Source organism: Drosophila nasuta, chromosome 2R (genome assembly GCF_023558535.2).
Source record: "Drosophila nasuta strain 15112-1781.00 chromosome 2R, ASM2355853v1, whole genome shotgun sequence".
In the NCBI taxonomy this organism is placed as follows: domain Eukaryota; kingdom Metazoa; phylum Arthropoda; class Insecta; order Diptera; family Drosophilidae; genus Drosophila; species Drosophila nasuta.
Genome location: NC_083456.1, coordinates 27,001,943 through 27,019,411, shown reverse-complemented (window position 1 = coordinate 27,019,411; position 17,469 = coordinate 27,001,943). Strand labels below are relative to the sequence as shown.

Sequence of the window (17,469 nt, the reverse complement as noted above, 5' to 3'; positions counted from 1 at the left end):
CCGAAAGGTTAGCCTAACGTATAAACTGCAGGCTCGCCATATACATAAAAATCATAATAAAATGTATTTACCCCAGGATCAAATTATGAATCTGCTTATGGCCAGGACATGAGGCAGGCAGGACTAAGGACTGCCAGCTAAAAGGTGTGCCCGGCCATCTCAAGTTATTGCATATACTATATATTGTATATATGAAAGCCGCAGGCTGCCGAGTCACCCAAACCCGTAAAAAGGACAAACGTATATTTATGAAATGAACAAAACTATAAAGGACACCCACACACACAGCTTTCCACTCTTCACCCTCAAGGAGCGAGAACAATGTGACGACATTGACGTAGATTTGGTTTTTGGGTCCGCACATGAAAATTTGTGCACATTTCAGCAAAATCGCCCCTGAGGTGTTATGAGCGCCTTAAAGGTGCTGTTGTCCAAGCTGTTGTGTCCCTTTTTCTTGAGGTTATCGAAGGGGGAGGGTGGCGGGTAGGTGGACTGCCAGTCTATTACCCAACTACTTTATGGGACATGTAGTTACACCTAGGCGAGCCTGCGGCGGCAACATATGGTCAAAAGTAAAACAAAATGGCAGAGACCTTGCCTCAACGTTTCTCGACGATTTTCGAAAGTTTATTTCGCATTTGAACATTCGCTTTCATTGTCAGCATCATCAACAGCCATCAACATGATTCAGCCCACAAATATACACACACTTGTTCCTTGGTGACATCTGCCTCGGTCTCTTACTCTCCGTCTTGCCCTCGGGACATTCGAGTGTTGCTTAAGTATGTGCGTCACATACGCGTCACGAGCTGGTCGAAGAGGGGATTCGCAGAGTCAACTGAGTCGTCTGCCGTGGAAATTACCTTTGGTGCAAAAACAAAAAGCAACCCAAAAAAAAAAAGAACCCTAAAACCAAAAGAAATTACCTAGCGGCGTGTTAAATTGTCGGGTTTTTCAAATCAGCTCACGTAGCATTTTATTAGTCAATCATTGCATACTTTGGCATGCATCTCATTAGCCAAAAGTAGCCATTCTCTTCGAAAAGGTTTCAACTAGCTGAAGCCAAAGATATATACTTATAAACACTTGTTTACTCTTAAATTATTTATATTTATTTGTACTTTTAACCATTACAACTTATAAACTTAGAATATACAATTGAAGAGCAACACACAATTTTATATTTCCATATTTTTTATAGTCATTTTATAACATGCTTTTGTATTGACTGTAGGTTTCTTACATGTTATTTAAATATAATCTAATTTATAGAATATACAAAAAATATTGTAATAATACATATGTACATTTTTTATACAAAAACAATAACAATATTCATATTCATAAATATAAATTTGAGTATTGGGAATTTGAATTTAGAATTTAGTTTTGTAGATATTAAATCAATAATATAAATAATAATATAAATAAGAAATTCGTTAGATATTTATAGTAACCATGAACTAATGATATATTTTAGTTTATAAGAGCCTAAATCAAATTTTATTAACCATTTAAACAATAATTAAACAAGCTTTGGACATTTAACAAATATTTCGTTCGCATCTTTTGCAATTTGTGTAATAAGATTGCTCGAGAAGTGCATCAAGTGCTTTGCACAACGAAATGAAAATGTAATTCGTATTCAGAAAATTTTAATAAATATGCATTTGTCTAAAAAGAGATGAACGAGGGAGTAGGAGGGAGGAGGGAACGACTAGCAAATTGTGCACTTTGCATTAAAAATGCTCTGGCTAAAAGCTCAACAATTAGCAACAATTTTGAAATGCAAAAATGGCAAAAACGGAAAGCCAAAAACGAAGAAGCACCAAAATTAAAGCAACTTAAATGGAACTTATTAGATTTGTATACTTTTAATTTGCATTCATAACAGTTCCAGTTCCAGTCGACGTCTCCTCATTCCTCTACAAAAAAAAAATCTAGAGGCGTAGAGAAAACTGAGCTCTTTCCTCTTGTGCACAAAGAGTTGAGGGCAATTTCATAGGAAAAGCGTCGTAGGACAACAGTTGGCAGTTGTGTCCTGCTCCTGTCTTTGGCCGTAGACGCAACGCAATTGAAACCCTTTTCTTGTTTTTGCAACCAACTCAAACTCAGACCCAGACGGAGACGGAGACTGAGACTCCCCAGAAAAACCCAAACCACTGCGGACATGACGTATTTCTTTCTCCTTCTTTTGGCTGATTTAAATTTGTGCTGTTCGCTTGGAATAAAACAAAATTAATTTGTGCATATTTCTTGAGCGAGTCGTCCAGACGAAATACGAAGCTCAGTTGCTCCTTGGACATTTATTAAAAGACGCAAACGCAAAGGAGAAATGGAAACCTTTTTTTTCCTATAGGAATAACAAGAAAGCAAAACGAATATATATGTATCAAGTGAAAAGAAATTTCATAAAACGAAAACAATTTGCCGAAATTAAAGAATAATAAGAAGCCACCGCTTTCCAAGTCAAAAGATGACCACCAAGTAGCTCTGAAATAGATATATTCTCTATATATAAGTATAGATTTCGCATATAGGAAAATGCATGGCACAATTGTTTGTGCTCCCAGCGGAGATACGGAAACTGGGACAGCACACGTGGCGATTACAAGGCAAGATAAGTGTACATAGAAAAGATATTGATATACAATCGAACGACGGTCCATAAATCCATTAGCAATAAATAGTTTTGATGTGAACGCAAAATATAAAATTATTTATACGTTTCGCACGGCGCGACAAGCAGGAAAATTAGTGAGAATTGCAATTGCAATTGAAATGGGAATGGGAAAGGGAATGAATGTTTGGGGGGGTTGGTTGGTCGGTTGGTTGAAGTTGTCAATTTTTGCGATGCGCTGCAAATGAACCAAAACAAAGCGGGAACAGCAATCGAACAACTGTATCGAATTACCAATCATTCAATACAATGGCTAGAGAGAGTCCCAACCCCCTTTGGCGGGAAAGTTGTGACATGGTCACGCGACCTCACGAACTCTAAAAGGGGGGTGGAGAGGGAAGGGAAGAGAAGGTCTGCTTCATAGTTCACGGTGTCAGATTCACCGATTCGCCGATTTGTCGATTTGCCGATTTAGTAAGTTGGATTTGCACATTGCCAGCAAAGCGTTGTCTGGCGCTGGGAAAATCGACAGTCATGAGCCTAGCCCGAGGAAAACTCCCACAAGCGAGGCGCATTTGTAGTTTTTGGATTTTTGAATTCATATTGAGCCATCAAAGCATTATGAGCACACTCTTAGTATCACTTAGACTGTTGGTTTGGTATTAAACTCTCACTTTCCCCCCAGCGCCCCAAACAATTGAATTGCGAATGGCATAGAGTAAGCAACATGGCCAAACAGCATGTTGACCAAATTGCCGACAATTTGGGTTAACTGTAAATTTCACTGGCAAAACGGCAAACAGCAAACGTGCAAGTTTTAACAAAACGTCGAAGTACATACGAGAGATACTCGAGTATAAAATGCGATTCCTTGAGCTTGTCAGAGAGGCGTCTCCCCGTTCAGTAGTCATCATCACACAAGGTCCAAGGAGTTGTAGTTCTTTCGTTCTTTTGGGGTGTAGCTGCCATAAAATTCACTGGGGCGTAAAGGATGCGATGCCTTTTAATAATAAAAAGGAGAAGACAGCAGCAGAGAGGAAAAAAAAAACTACAGCCTGGCTGCATAAACTAAAACTAAAGCCTCTTGGCTATGCCCAGGCACGTCTTAAATGTTGAAATTATGTAAAATAAAATGTGAGGCAAAAGGATAAACGACTGTTAGGCTAGGCTGACGTCAGCCTGCCCAAAAAGACTGGCGTTGACTGACAGGCGACAGAGACGTCATTCAAGTGGCGTCGACGACAGTCGACAAACGGCTTACTCAAACACTCGACACACACAGCCAATCATTGCAAGGTGCAAAAAATGCCGTTAAGGACTTGTCTCGACCATTTGCATGCTGAACGCCCTTAGCGTGTCCTGGCTAATAACCGTGAGTAAGCGAACAGGTGCCGCCTTCATGCCGCTGGGCGTCCAACAACAACGTTGTGATCAATCTTTGCTAAGCTTTTGTTTTCGCTGGGTTTTTTGTTTATGGACAAAGGCACGACGCCTTAGAAGTGCCACTGGCACTGGCATCAACAGCAGCAGCAGCATCAGGAGCATCAGCATCAACAGCAGTCTGAGACATTGAGACATTGCGACATTTCAACAACAAAAGCAAACGCTAAACTGGAACGAGGCGACAGCGTCCTTTTTCGGCGTCTTGGTCTATGATTGATTAGCAATTAATTAGCTACACAAATAACTGTAATTATATGCCAACGAGAACAATGTCAGGCCTTTACGTCAAGCACTTCTCTTGAGCCAGGCTCTCACTCTCTCTATCTATCTCTCTCTCTCTGTCGACCCCGCACAATTGTCAAACAACCCCACGTCTCAGAAGATTCGTCTACTAACTGACACGGTTAATACCCTCTGTGATATGATGCAAATGAGGGATTTGTTTTCCTACTAATAGTTGTCTAAAAAAAACTTACTTAGTTTGATATGATATTAAGATAGTTTTGAATAGATTAAGAAATGATGTGTACACATATCATACACTGCGTATGCGTGATATATGGAAAGTATATTTATATTACAATCTTCACTATTATTTGATGTAAATTATAATAGGTAATAGGTAAAGTTAAAGAAGATTTTTATATATAGTAGAAATTTGGTATTAATTTTTGTAACTTTCTCATGTTTTATTGTGTTTTTATTAATTATTTATCTTGTGATAATAAAAGTTTCTTAGAATGTGTTATAATATTTATATTTAAAAATCTACATTTATCCTTAATAATCTGCCATTAATTTAATAATTCATTCACAGATTTCCAAATATACTATTATATAAAAAATATAATGCTACAGATACATTTTTACTTTTCATAAATAGGGTACCTAGAAAGTCTATCAGCACTTGTTACTTTCCAACTTTAGCACTTTTTATGCATCACCATTGAAAATTATGTACTTGCGAATATTTTTTGTTGGCTTTTTTTGTTCAAGCTACAGCTCCACCTTTTTTGTTATGCTATTTTGTTTTTTTGTGTGTTGAAGGCGCATCGTTAGCTAATTTGCATTTTGTTGTTGTCATTTAATGTGCTTATGAAACGAATTTGTTGTAACTTTGGCACTTGCGGGCTGCGCTTGCCATTTGCCATTTACCATTGGTTTTTACGATGCGAATGGCATCCAATATATCCTAATGACACTTTATTGTCAGTCCAAGTATTCGTCACAGTGAAAGAAGCCATAGACCTTTGTGACTCGCTTTCTTCATATAGATTGGTTCGATTGTCAACCCCTAATTGTAAACTAACCCCGAGCGGATTGCAAAATTTGAATGTGAAACGAAGTTTCTACCTAAGATGAGTTGCGATTAAAGTTAAGTTTAAAGACAAGCCGAGAAATTTGGCCCATGTGCTGCCTTTTGTAGTTTTGTGTCGTGACATGTCGACAGTTTTTGGCCGGCCAACAATGCATGACTGACCCTGTCAATACGCTCAGTTGGTGCTACGATTTCTTCGACTTTGGATCCAAAATCCATTTAGTGCATATGCAATATTTAATGCATGGACAAGGGATCGGCAAAAGTGCGTCCAAAGTAATGTCAGTCGCTGTCAGCTACAGGAATCGCTTTGAAACTGAGACTCAGACTCAGACTGAAACTGAGACTCGAACTCATGCATGTGTGTTGCCTGTGGCGGCATTGTTTCGAGTTGTCCCCTGTCCCTGTGAATCCTTTACCCTAAAAACCAGTCGAACTGCATGTGCATTTTGCTGACATTGAGTGCTCCGACAAGCGACGTGTGCGACGACATCGAAGAGAGTCGGAGTTGGAGATGGAGATGGAGTTGGGGACAACGCGTTGTCCTCGAACTGTGCGCTGGCTCGCTCTCTTTATGGCTGAAAGCTTTTGTCGCTGCCGTGGCACTAAACATGTCTCGTGTCTCCTCGTTGTCGTTGCCGTTGTCCCGTTGGCGCAATTCCAAAATATAACTTAAGTTTCTGGTCAAATGAATTTGGCAAAGGTAGCCGAAAGCCCCTTGCCCACAAAAGCAGAAAGCAGACCCAAAAATTCAAAAATCTAGCATACATTTGGGAGCCGCATCTCGTTTCAACAGAAATGCCAACTGAATTTATGCAAAATGCCAGCGGAAATGTTGTTTTTGTCAGCAGCAGCAGCAGCAGTCGAAGAAGTAACTGAGACTCAGGCAAGTGGCAAACCACATTTGGCACTTTAAGTGGCTTTTCTTATATGAAAAACTCCGAATGCATTGTTTGTTTTTTTTTTGTTTTTCTTTCGCTTTTTGCTTTGTCACCTGTTTTCAAGTCGTTGGCGTGTGTGCCAACAAATTCCATTCCCGTGCAAAAGTTTTTACGATCTTGTCAACATTTTGAGTTGAGTGCATTTTTACGCACACACACACATTGCTAACGCCCGGTGGCGCCTCGCCGCGCTCTGTCACCCTCCGCCTTGCCCCCTGGCGGCATGGCCGTAAAATCGAAAAGTAATGCAATAAAATTCGCTTTCATTAAAAGCATTAAAATAGGTTTTTGACATGCCATAAAAATTGTTTTCACGTAAACACAAAACACACAGAAAACTGCTGCTGCTACACTTTACTGGGAGTGGCTGATCAAAAGGCGGGAGAAGAGTCTGGGGAGCTGCTGCTGACTGCTGCTGTTGGCTGCTTTCATTCGCGTCTAAATGGGAATTTTATTGTTCTGGGAGCTTGTGGCCGACGCATTTGCCATTAGCCCGGCTACACGGCATTTTTTGCCGCCGCTCACCTAAGCGCCACAAGGCGTTGTGCCAATAGAAGAAGCTTCGGGGCTGGGGAATGCGATTTTTGAGAGCATCAGGGGAAAGGCGTTGATTTTTGCTAGACATTATCTACTTCATCATATGGCAGCACATGTGTGTGTGCAGAGGATGGGGCTAAGGAGACAGCTTAAAATAACTAAGGGAATTAACTGCACGTCTGCGTGGCAAATACGTGGATGAAAGTGATGAATGAATGAGCTAGAAACATGGGAGCAATTTACGCTGGCTAACTTATTTTATGTCGATGACCAATTGCAAATATATTTAAGTATATGTTTTAAGAACTATTTAAATCATTATAATACATTCTACTATTTTTTAATATTATTTCAGAAATAATCATTGCATTAAATTGAAGTGTGCTCATAAAAATATATAAATATAATTTTCATTAACTTGTACGCATTTTTAAATCAGCTTTATTAAAATTCTACATTACAGTATACTTTTTGAAAATAATTAAACTTTAATTTAATATTTTAAACAAATTTCAAATATTCGTCGTTTAAAGCAGAATATGAAATGTTGCCAAAATGGCGAAATGTTAATATACTAATAATGTATTATGCTTAAACATACAAATTTATATTTTTAAAATTTGTATTGAGAATATGTTTATTAAATATTATATCTCATCCATCATCCATCCATTTTTAATCAATATTTGGTTGGTATTGAAAAACGTTTCCACATATTATGAGATTTAAGTGCACTTCATTCTTCTTACTCATGAGATTTCGCAGGCAAGCGATTTAAATATATATTTATAGGTGGTATTTGTTGTTCATTTCTTTGGCATTGCTAAAATTCATATTCACAGATAAATTGGACATTGTGAGATACAAAACGATGGCAAATCAAACGTGGATTATAATGAAACGTTATTAACTTGAAATTGCGTATACGCAATGAAAGCAGTCGAACGACATGTAATGAGAAAATAAGATAGGAAAAAGAGAGCAAAGCACGTATATTCAGAAATTGGTCATCACTTGTTAATTGCTGCGACAGTTTGTGGCAAACATAGTATAAGCAATTTTTGTATTGGGGATACGTAGCTTTATCGTATGCTACGTTTAGATATTTTCATGATGTAATAAATGATATTAATTTTAATAATTGCCGCGATTCAATGGCAAATGGCTGTGTTTGCCATCGACTCGTAAACATCGCAGCGCACAAAAAAGAAAATATGGCAAATAATTTTTATTTAGGCCACTTATTTTATTTGCCTCCATCCAGAAGTGATTGCCTCGCTGAGCCAGCTCGTCGACTATATGAAAATATTTAATGATGACCATGAAAACTGCTTAATCGGAAGAATGAATATGAACATGAATATGAATATGAACATGCCACGGCACAGGCCACAGTGACTGGGGACTGAGAACCTTGGCCAGATAATAAGCAGCAAACGAAAACATAAATACATTTGGGAAAAAAATATCAAAAGGCAAAAAAAATAGATGTGTATATAACCGAAATATGTGCAAATCCAAACAAATGTTCCCTTTTGGCTTTGCTGCTTCGGTTTTCTTTTATTTTTTTGCACAAACAGCAGCATTTTTAATATAGCTGTCATTCTGATACCCCTAAATCCCCTCCGCGAAGTTATATTTTTATTGGTAACAGCAACGGCAACGGCAACGACTATTTTTCGCATTTATAATGTAGGACCATATATTTTCATGAACACTAAATTATGATGTGGCATGAGATGCTGCTGATGCTGAGTAGGCGCCCCCTTTACAGAGACAGGGAATTTGTAGTCTACCGCACGCAATAAACAATTGAACATATTTTTATTGGAGAGGTTAAAGTATAGTTTTAATATTGTACATTTTATTAAACTAAGTAAAATTATTGCAATGGATAAAATATGTAAATTTTTATGTATCGATCTCTGTGACTTGGTAAACTATTTGTTCCATGACGATGATGAACCACAAAGCGTTGAAAAGAAGAATGAGACAACAACTAGCGGACATAATTATCCACCTCGTCTCATCACCTACGATGCTGAGGAACTTGGGGAACCACGTCTCATACGCTTCTCAGATCTAAATGAGAACTTGGTGGAACTCTTGATGGCGCAGAGCGAAGAAGAAGAAAGAGAGGAAAAAAAATTGTCAGGTAAAGGAGAAAAAGTCCCAGGTGAAGCAGAAAAAGGCCCACATGGAAGAGTGTGACCAGGATAAAGAGGATGACTGTCAGATGAAATGCGAAATGAGAAGCCAAAAGAATCGAACCAGGCAACCAAAGTGCAAAACCGCTCAGAAGAAACCTCGGAAGGCAGCCTGCAAATCGCCTCGCAGAGAGTGCAAACCAAAAATCGAATGTGACGTGGATAATGAGCTGGAGACACGCAAATGGAAGGAACAATTGAAGTGGGCGCAGCTCAATAAACTACTAACCGATGCCTTTGCAGCTCTCTGCCCAGGCGAACAACTTAGTAAGAAAAGTCTTAAGTTTCTAGAGACCTCCGCCAAGAGAATTCACACACGTTTTATCAACTCGGACTCTGCGAAAGAAAAAGCTTTGCCACCGGAACTGAAAGTTTGGGAATGTCTGCAGCCAATGCAGAAGTTTCGCTACTATTGGGAAGCACTGACCAAAAAATGAATTGCAACCTTCGCCGTATGCAAATTTCCGTGAGGTATTCATCAAGCGATATCGTCGCACTTACGGCGATACTCACAACTTGCACTCGAAGGTTTTTCACTGTTGGCGCATGCAGAAGTGCAATGAACAATTGCCGTTCATATTGAATGCGTTGCTATATCAAATCAGCATCGGAACAGTGGATCCCAATGACTCCTCTTCGATACGTGGGCTCATAAATTTGTGGAGCCGGCAGCCGATGCCCGTGAGGGGCAAGGGCAGCATTGATAAGTGCTTGTCTGGCTGCTTTGAATAAATTTTTTTGGATTTTGATTTCAATTTCGATATTCAGTTTTTTATACGAAACAGATGTTGGATTTGTTCTGTTCTATTTTTGATTCTTTTTCTTTTTTGCTTTCTGCAATTTGTGTCTTTCCCTTTTGTTTGCACTTGAACCACATTTTGCATTAATTTCTTCTTTGGGTAATTGGGGAAATGTTACAAATCGAGGCGTCAAAATAATAATGGGTTCCCAGCTCATTTGTTTCGCACACGTCGTGTTTCAAGGTCGCCTGCTGACTTGGCATTGACTGCGCTCGACACTGACCAGCTGAATATATTGCGTATACGTAGCTTGAGTTCTTTATTGACACGACATTGAAAGTATTTTAATTAAAAAGCATTGCTATTTATTTGTCTTGGGTTTTTGAAGTTTGAGGTCGGTCATTTTGGTGGTCAACTTTTCAATTTGCACATGCACATAAATTAGCAGTAAAAACGAAAAAATATGTGTGTGCAGAAATAAAACAAGAACTATTTAAAATGTAATTTCGTTTTTACGAGGCGCAGCCAATGCTTAACTTTGTCCTGGGCAAAAAGGAAAAAAAATACAGAGATACGAAATAAAAAACAATAAATAAAATTGTAACAAATCGAATGGTAGCGCGTCCTGAAATCAGATCAGACGAAGCGTGTACGGCAACATTATGCTAATAGAAATGATGGCAGTTTGTTGTGTTTGGGAGAAGGAAGAAGGAGGGAGAAAGGAAGAGAGAGTGAGTTTGAGTTTGAGACTTTGTCTGCGGCTGGTGTTGAGTTTTATTGAAAAGGCACAGGCAGAGTTTTGCCACGTTTATGGCTAGCGAATTGTCGTTGACAACTTTTGGCGAGCCTCACATAAAACGAAATGAAATGGAAAACTAAACTAAAAGCAGAAGCAGCAGCAGCAGCAACGACAACGGCATCAATTCGCCACGTTTCCCCAGCTGTGCAGTCAAAGTCGTTGAAGTCGTGTGTGTGTTGCTGCCGCTTCAAATTTATTGTTGTAGATATTGAGTTTTATAGTAGTGGGCCCAAGTCCTGCGCCGTCCATCCGTTCGTCCTTCCGCCTGCCGCTCACGGATTTTCGCATTTTTAAGCGCCCAAAATCGAAAAACAATTGGCATTCGCATGCCTGACACTCTCAGCTCAGCTCTTGAAGCGTCTGTGTCAAATGTATCCCAACAAACAAAACAAAACAAAAAACACTTCTCCCTCTTTGAACTCAAACCCTTTTTTCGCTGTGCGCTTTTTTTATGGCCGACTGTTGCAAAGATTTTGTTGTTTTGATATTCGGCAATTTTATTGCCTCGACCCAAGTTCGCACCTCAATTTGTCTTCGTAAATGTGAAAAATGTGGAAATTAGTTGCTGCTCCGCAGGCCTTTCATTCCTTCTCTGCTGTCACATTTCATCAATCACACGATGTGTCACACCTATCGCCGGTTAGCTTAGAAGTGGGCAAAAGAAGGAGGCGGCAGGCGTCGACACCAAAACTGTGGCGAATTGTAAAAAAGGAGTGCGATTGCCACGCCCACTTAGGCTGCTGTTAATGGCAAAGCGAATAAACATTTTTGTAGCATACTTGCAGGCGTTTAGCTCAAACTTAAACACAAAACTGTACTCAGCCAAGATGTGCTTTAGTGATGAGCCTACACAAATTGAAGTAAGTTTGTGTTTGTTTGTTTGTGGATATATTTATGTATGTCACTTTTGGTTCCATTCTTATGCAAAGTCGCTGCGCAAACACATAACGTAAAAATCAATGACCAAAAGTCACCCCGAATGTAAGTTCGACTGCTTCATTCGGCCAGTCGGTTGATCGAACTCGGCCTCCTTGCCCATTAACATAACAATAATTATGGCTGCCATTTGCCCTGAGACGTTACGCAAACAACGACAGCAAAAAATTTCTGCCAAATTGGATTTTGCAGCCATAAGCAAAACGCGAGCGCTGCCCGTCGCATTCTCACAATCACAATTGACATCCTGGCGAAGTCAGGGGTGAAGAAAAATGAGATTGGTCAATGGTCAGTCGATGCTATGCATCCGGTTGAATTGATTTCGTTTTCTTAGCCCGATGAATTGATATATATTTTTGCAAGCTGTTCCACATAATTAACTTCAATTTGAGTGCTTGCCAATGCGCTGTTCTCGCTGCCTCATTAGAGTAGAAGCAGCAGCAGCATAAATTCTGTTTAAAAAATAGAATTGACAGGCGAACAGATTTTGATATTCGCGTTAGGTCGCCAAACGAAAATCCAATTTCCGAGCGGCAGTTTTAAGACTTGCGGCTTGAGGCAGCGTTGCACGTACACGCGTACAACGTACAACGTACAACACTTTCAGCCCACACTGAAGGAGCAGGTCATGTCGCGGTCATAAATACAACAATGCAAAGTTTTGAGCAGAGTGTCGCCAGCGCCATAAATTTGCGCGCAAAAACTCACGGATTTATGTTGCAAAACGCTGCCAGATAACAGGACTCTCTCTCTCTCTATCTCGCTTGAGAAGGGAAGCGGTGGGGAGGGGGAGGGGCAACTGTGTGGCTGTGGCAAACGTAATCCACTTTAAAGTTTTGTCGCCGCTTTCATTTGGACGAACACGAAACGGCGGCCTCGGTTGCCAGTCATGTGATGCTGATGCGAGTGCGATATCCTTGCGGATATCCTTGAGCCTGAACACTGATGCTGCTTCTATTCTTATACTCAGTGCTTCTATTTGTTGGCCTAACCAAACCACATGCAGCAATATCAGCGAGTTGTGTGGCCTGTAGTCTGACACGACTTCTTATCCAATTTGAATTTAACGCAGCACATTTTGGGCCACTCGCAAATCCCATTTTGCTAGCTGTAAGCTGTATTTGCATTTAAACTCTCCGTGAAATTGTGCGAGACGAGTTGCAAGCTGCGAAATTAATAAAAGTGCCAGCCAGCTAACCAGCCAACAAAGTCGAACCTTCATCTTCCGATGCCAAACGACCGCAAGTAAAAATGTTCAATAAACGTCCGGCTTGCCAACCGCAAACGCCTTCAATATGAACCAGCTTCCCAGTCAATTTGGCATTTTTAGCCCGTTTTTTTTGGTTGTTGTTGTAGAAAGGGCAACAGCTGATGCTGACAGCAAAACGGCGGCTGTTTTTAGAGTGTTAGTTAGTTTGCGGTTCGCTGGCTCACTTAGTGTTCTAGACAAAGTAACCATGCAGCACATGTCCAACCACCATATGCCATAGATACCAATTAAAATCTCATGGTTCCACACTAAATACAAATAGTATACGACTTCAGCTATGCCAACAATTCGACAGTCTCCCGTCTCTCCCTCTCTATCTGTCTCTGTCGCTCTCTCCGCCCACCCAACAGCAATCGAAACAGTTTTGGAGCAGCTGTGTGTTGGGGAATTGGGCGGATGAGCGGATGGGCGATGTCGAGGTGCCGTGTGACAGGCCTAGGTATTAATTAGGTTGTTAATTTTGCATTTGGCGTGCGTCGTTCGCTATTCCCGTGAAAAGTTGCAGCAGCAGCGGCAGCGGTGGCAGCATCCAATGCTGACACACGTGGCATGATGATAAATCTTGCGGCTTGTGCAACAGCAGCGGAACACATGTCGCAGTTGCTCAGTGTCCACATTCACCCCACTCTCTATCTCTCTCTCTCTCTCTCTTTTCCTTTCTCTCCCCACCACTTTGCCCCACCAGTTGTCGGGGCACCTGTCTCAATTAAGCGTGCAAATCGCACGCATGTCAAAACTAAATGCCGCACCACGCACGCTAGCAATCTTGTGGCATAATGTCTGAAGATCTAAAGGCGATCGTTAAGACGCCCTGCCTACACATATATAACATAGATGCAACATTCTATATGTATTTGGATCTATCCCATCGGAGCCCAACAGATAGCATCATTCATATGTTGTCATCCTGCTTGTGACTTGTTTTGCTTTGAACACATCTCAGGTTGAGAGTTCGGAAATTTGTTGGCGAGAAAAATTCTTTTTCGCTGAGTTTGTGCACAGCACAAAATTGTGCAAATGTTTTGGCATGGAACTCTAATAAATATTGACAGCTTCCTCTAAACTGGCTCGAAAAATTACCTTAATATTTGGTTTGCAGTTTTTGGCTGTCGATTTTGAATATATTTATATTTATTCGTTAAATATTTCTTCCAACTCTTTGCTAATAAGTATAATTTATGATTGAATATTATTAGATTTTATAATGTATAAAAAAAAATACAAAAATCGGAGCTAAATAATTACAATAATTACCAAAAATTTTAACTTGCTTTGAAATTTCTTTTCCATTATTTTCAATTGTTTGATTAATTTCATTGCTGTTGATTGATTTGTGTTTCAAAATATTGATTACAAATAGTTCGGGGAATACACGAATTCGTTGTGGTAGATCGATTTCCAGCTAATTCAAGTTGGCAATGTTCAATCAACGCCTCGTTAATTAAGCTTGGCATCGTCGAAACCAATGCTAAAGAGACATGGCAGATTGCAATTCTGATTTTAATAGCTGCATATTTATAAATCTGTCTATTAATGGTCATAATAGTGCCATGGAGCACACATGTGAAGTTTTCTATGTTTTTTTTTTGTTTTTGTGGGTTGTCTTTAAATCTGATAGAATGCCGAACTGCCGTGGAAACTTAATGAGCTGTGGCTAAATAGAGAGACAGATATGACAAGTAAAAAAGAATTTATGGCATTAAAGTACAAGAATGGCAACAACAACAACAACGGAAAACAGGCGAAACTAACCAACCCTCCAGTAAAGGGCAGAAGAGAGTGACACCCTCAGCTTGATAGCAACTTTTATCAGAGTTCCAATGAGAGGAAATTCGCACAAATCACGCAAAATTTTGCACACTTAACGTGAGAGTAGCTATAGCTAAGGGTGACAGTAGAGAGGAAAGTGGTGGGGGAGGAGAGCAGAGTAGAGGGGTGAAGGCAACTGATAAGAACTTGCAGCCTAATGCACCGTAGCTTTCTGATGGAGTTTCATAAGTGGGAGAGCGAGCAGTGGTCTACAATTTTGCACCAATTTCCGTTTCCCCTCATGGAAAATGGACAAAATAGAACAACAACCAGTCAGCAACAGGATAACGGAGGCAACAGCAAGGGGACAGCGGCCAAGTGGCAACATTTCAATTGCCTAAAATTGAAAAGTCATAAATTTTGAGCGTCGTTTTAGAAATCGGACCGGAAAAGCACGGAAATGCGCACCATGCGTGTCCAATTATTGAAATACGACTTTAATTGAATTTCAATAAAATGTGCAGCATTTTGCATTTCCCTCGCCCAATCTCCTTTCCCATTTCTCCTCCTCTTCGCCCTGCTCTGCATTTCCTTTCGGCTTGCAACTGTAAAATGCCACCGGCTCATGTTTATTTATGGCAAAATGTTAAAATTGTAGCAATTGTTTATATGCAGCATTGTTTTATTATTTGCCAAAGCTATTTGCTAGACCCGCTCAATGCATCCGCAATGCTCGTTTGTTTTCATTCAGCGCAGCTAGGAAATTGTTTAGAATATGTATAAGTGCACTGTGAGAAAAAAGTGGTAATAGTTGCAAAAAATATCTTGTAAATTGTTATATTAATATGTTTTATCAATTATTAATATATCATTTTTGTCATATATTTATGATATTAACATTGACAACATTGCAATAAATTATAATAGAAAAATTGATTGAAAAAATAAAATTATTTCGGTAAATTTATTTCAGCTATAGACGAAAAGTCTCCTTTACATACTTAACTCATATTCATTTAAAACTTCACCAAAACAGTAAATATATATTTATAAATTAAATTATTATATAATAAAATGATAAGAATATAATCAAATCACACTTGTAAATTATTTTGTTATTATTTTTCCTTGTTTGAAATAAAATACCTTAACAATTTTCTAAATATGTTTTTTCCTCATATGTATTTCCTACTATTTAGAAGTACATTATGTTCCTTATATTATATTTCAAGTTGATGACCTTGTTTCTAGTAGTCAATCTTGCCATCTAGCTATATTAAATAAATTTTATTTATTATGTACACCACTAAAAATTGTTTGCAGTGCATGCGTCATAAAAGTGCTGCGCTATTTGTCTGCACATAGTAGAACCTGATGTCATTTGCAATTGATTTATATGCGAGATATCATCAATGGGTCGCTGGCTGATTTATGAGGATCAGGACCGTTTAAAAGGTAGCCTGAACAAAATGACACAGCTTTTGGCAGTAAAACTAAATGCGCATTAAAATATTAATATTAGTGAAATATATTTATTTTTATTTATTTACGCATTTACGACTTTAACTAGATGATGATGCTGAGGCATTAAAAGTCAGCCAGCTGCAAAGTGTCGGACGATGGGCCACCCGCCGTGTATCCTGGCGTTGGCTAAATCAACGGATTACAACGGAAGCATTGACTATATAACAATGAAGAGAGGGAGAGCGACAAATCGTTCGCATCGATGATTGAAGGTGGAAGATGCCACATATAGTAATAATAATAATAATACGGTGGCGCAGTCAGGTCGACTTGCGTTTTATTATTTGGGGTGGATTCGAATGGAAACCAATGGCATTTGCAAAGGGTTTTCCAGGGGGCGAGATGTGAGTGACATCGGCGCATGACAAAAGTCACATGGCTTGCGGATTAGTTACACCTTTTGCACATCGAAATCGGTGGAATACGTTTCGACATTGTTGCTGCCCGTTGAACTGTGCACATTGAATGCATTTGCCGGTCAAACATGCAGCACCATGTGGCAAGTATGTAACGAGTATCAATCGTAAGCGTGTGTGTGTGTGTGGCATGATTCATTCGCGATTGTGCCTTAGTGAGATTATCGCTAATGGCGCGGGCTGTTCACCCAAAAAAAAAGAAAATAGAATGGGATGCGAAAGGAAACCTTTCAGCATAATTGAATTTGGCCATTTTCTATGTTGAGTTGTGTGTTGTATGTTAGACTTTCACTTTCACCTACTTAAGCTCGAAAAATGGCACTGATAACTAAACCAAATATTAGCTAACTGGGAGGCAAAAAAGAAACGGATACGAGCACAAGACAAATGCCAAGCGTGTCAACAGTTCATCGGGGCGTCAATTACTTTGCATAAGCCAACCAAGCAACGAACGTCTTCTAATACAGCTAATGAATTTTAAGTGTTGCCAAAAACAGGCCACAAGAAAACGGCCAAAAAGCGAAACGTGTGCGTATGACTTAATCTGGTCTTGGGACGCTTAGCGAACGCATCTCTCTCAAGACGACGACGAAGACCAAGTTCCAGTTCCATTCGGACGTAGATATGTGTATTTATGGAAGGCCTAGCACGCCTGATATTATCCGCTTATTTATTGCAGTCGTTAACATATCTTAGCCCACTGGAGTTTATCTTCGCCAGATGTGAGCAGAGGAGAAACGGAGGCGGAGGAGGAGAAAACGCGCTCATCTTTTGTGGCTGGAAGTTAAATGAGCGCAGCTTTTTGGACTTGGTTTGGGTTCGTTCTAAGTGATATTGTTTAGTTTTTGCACGATTTCTAATTTACTGGTAAGATTCCCAAAGCGAGATATACACACACACACAAAAAACCTAAAAAGAGAACGGGAGAGAGTGCAAGTGAAAGCAATTGTGTGATGTTAAGTACGTGAC

The 17,469-nt window shown here is 39.6% G+C and overlaps 1 protein-coding gene across 1 annotated transcript; it reads left to right on the top strand.

Annotated features, from left to right (window-relative positions):
* The first annotated feature begins 8,651 nt into the window (after positions 1–8,651).
* LOC132785099 (uncharacterized) lies at positions 8,652–9,821 on the top strand. The gene is given in 3 exon segments (XM_060791088.1): positions 8,652–9,070; positions 9,072–9,494; positions 9,496–9,821. Coding segments are annotated over 3 exon segments (1,047 nt in total). The 5' UTR covers positions 8,652–8,749; the 3' UTR covers positions 9,799–9,821.
* The last annotated feature ends 7,648 nt before the right edge of the window (positions 9,822–17,469 follow it).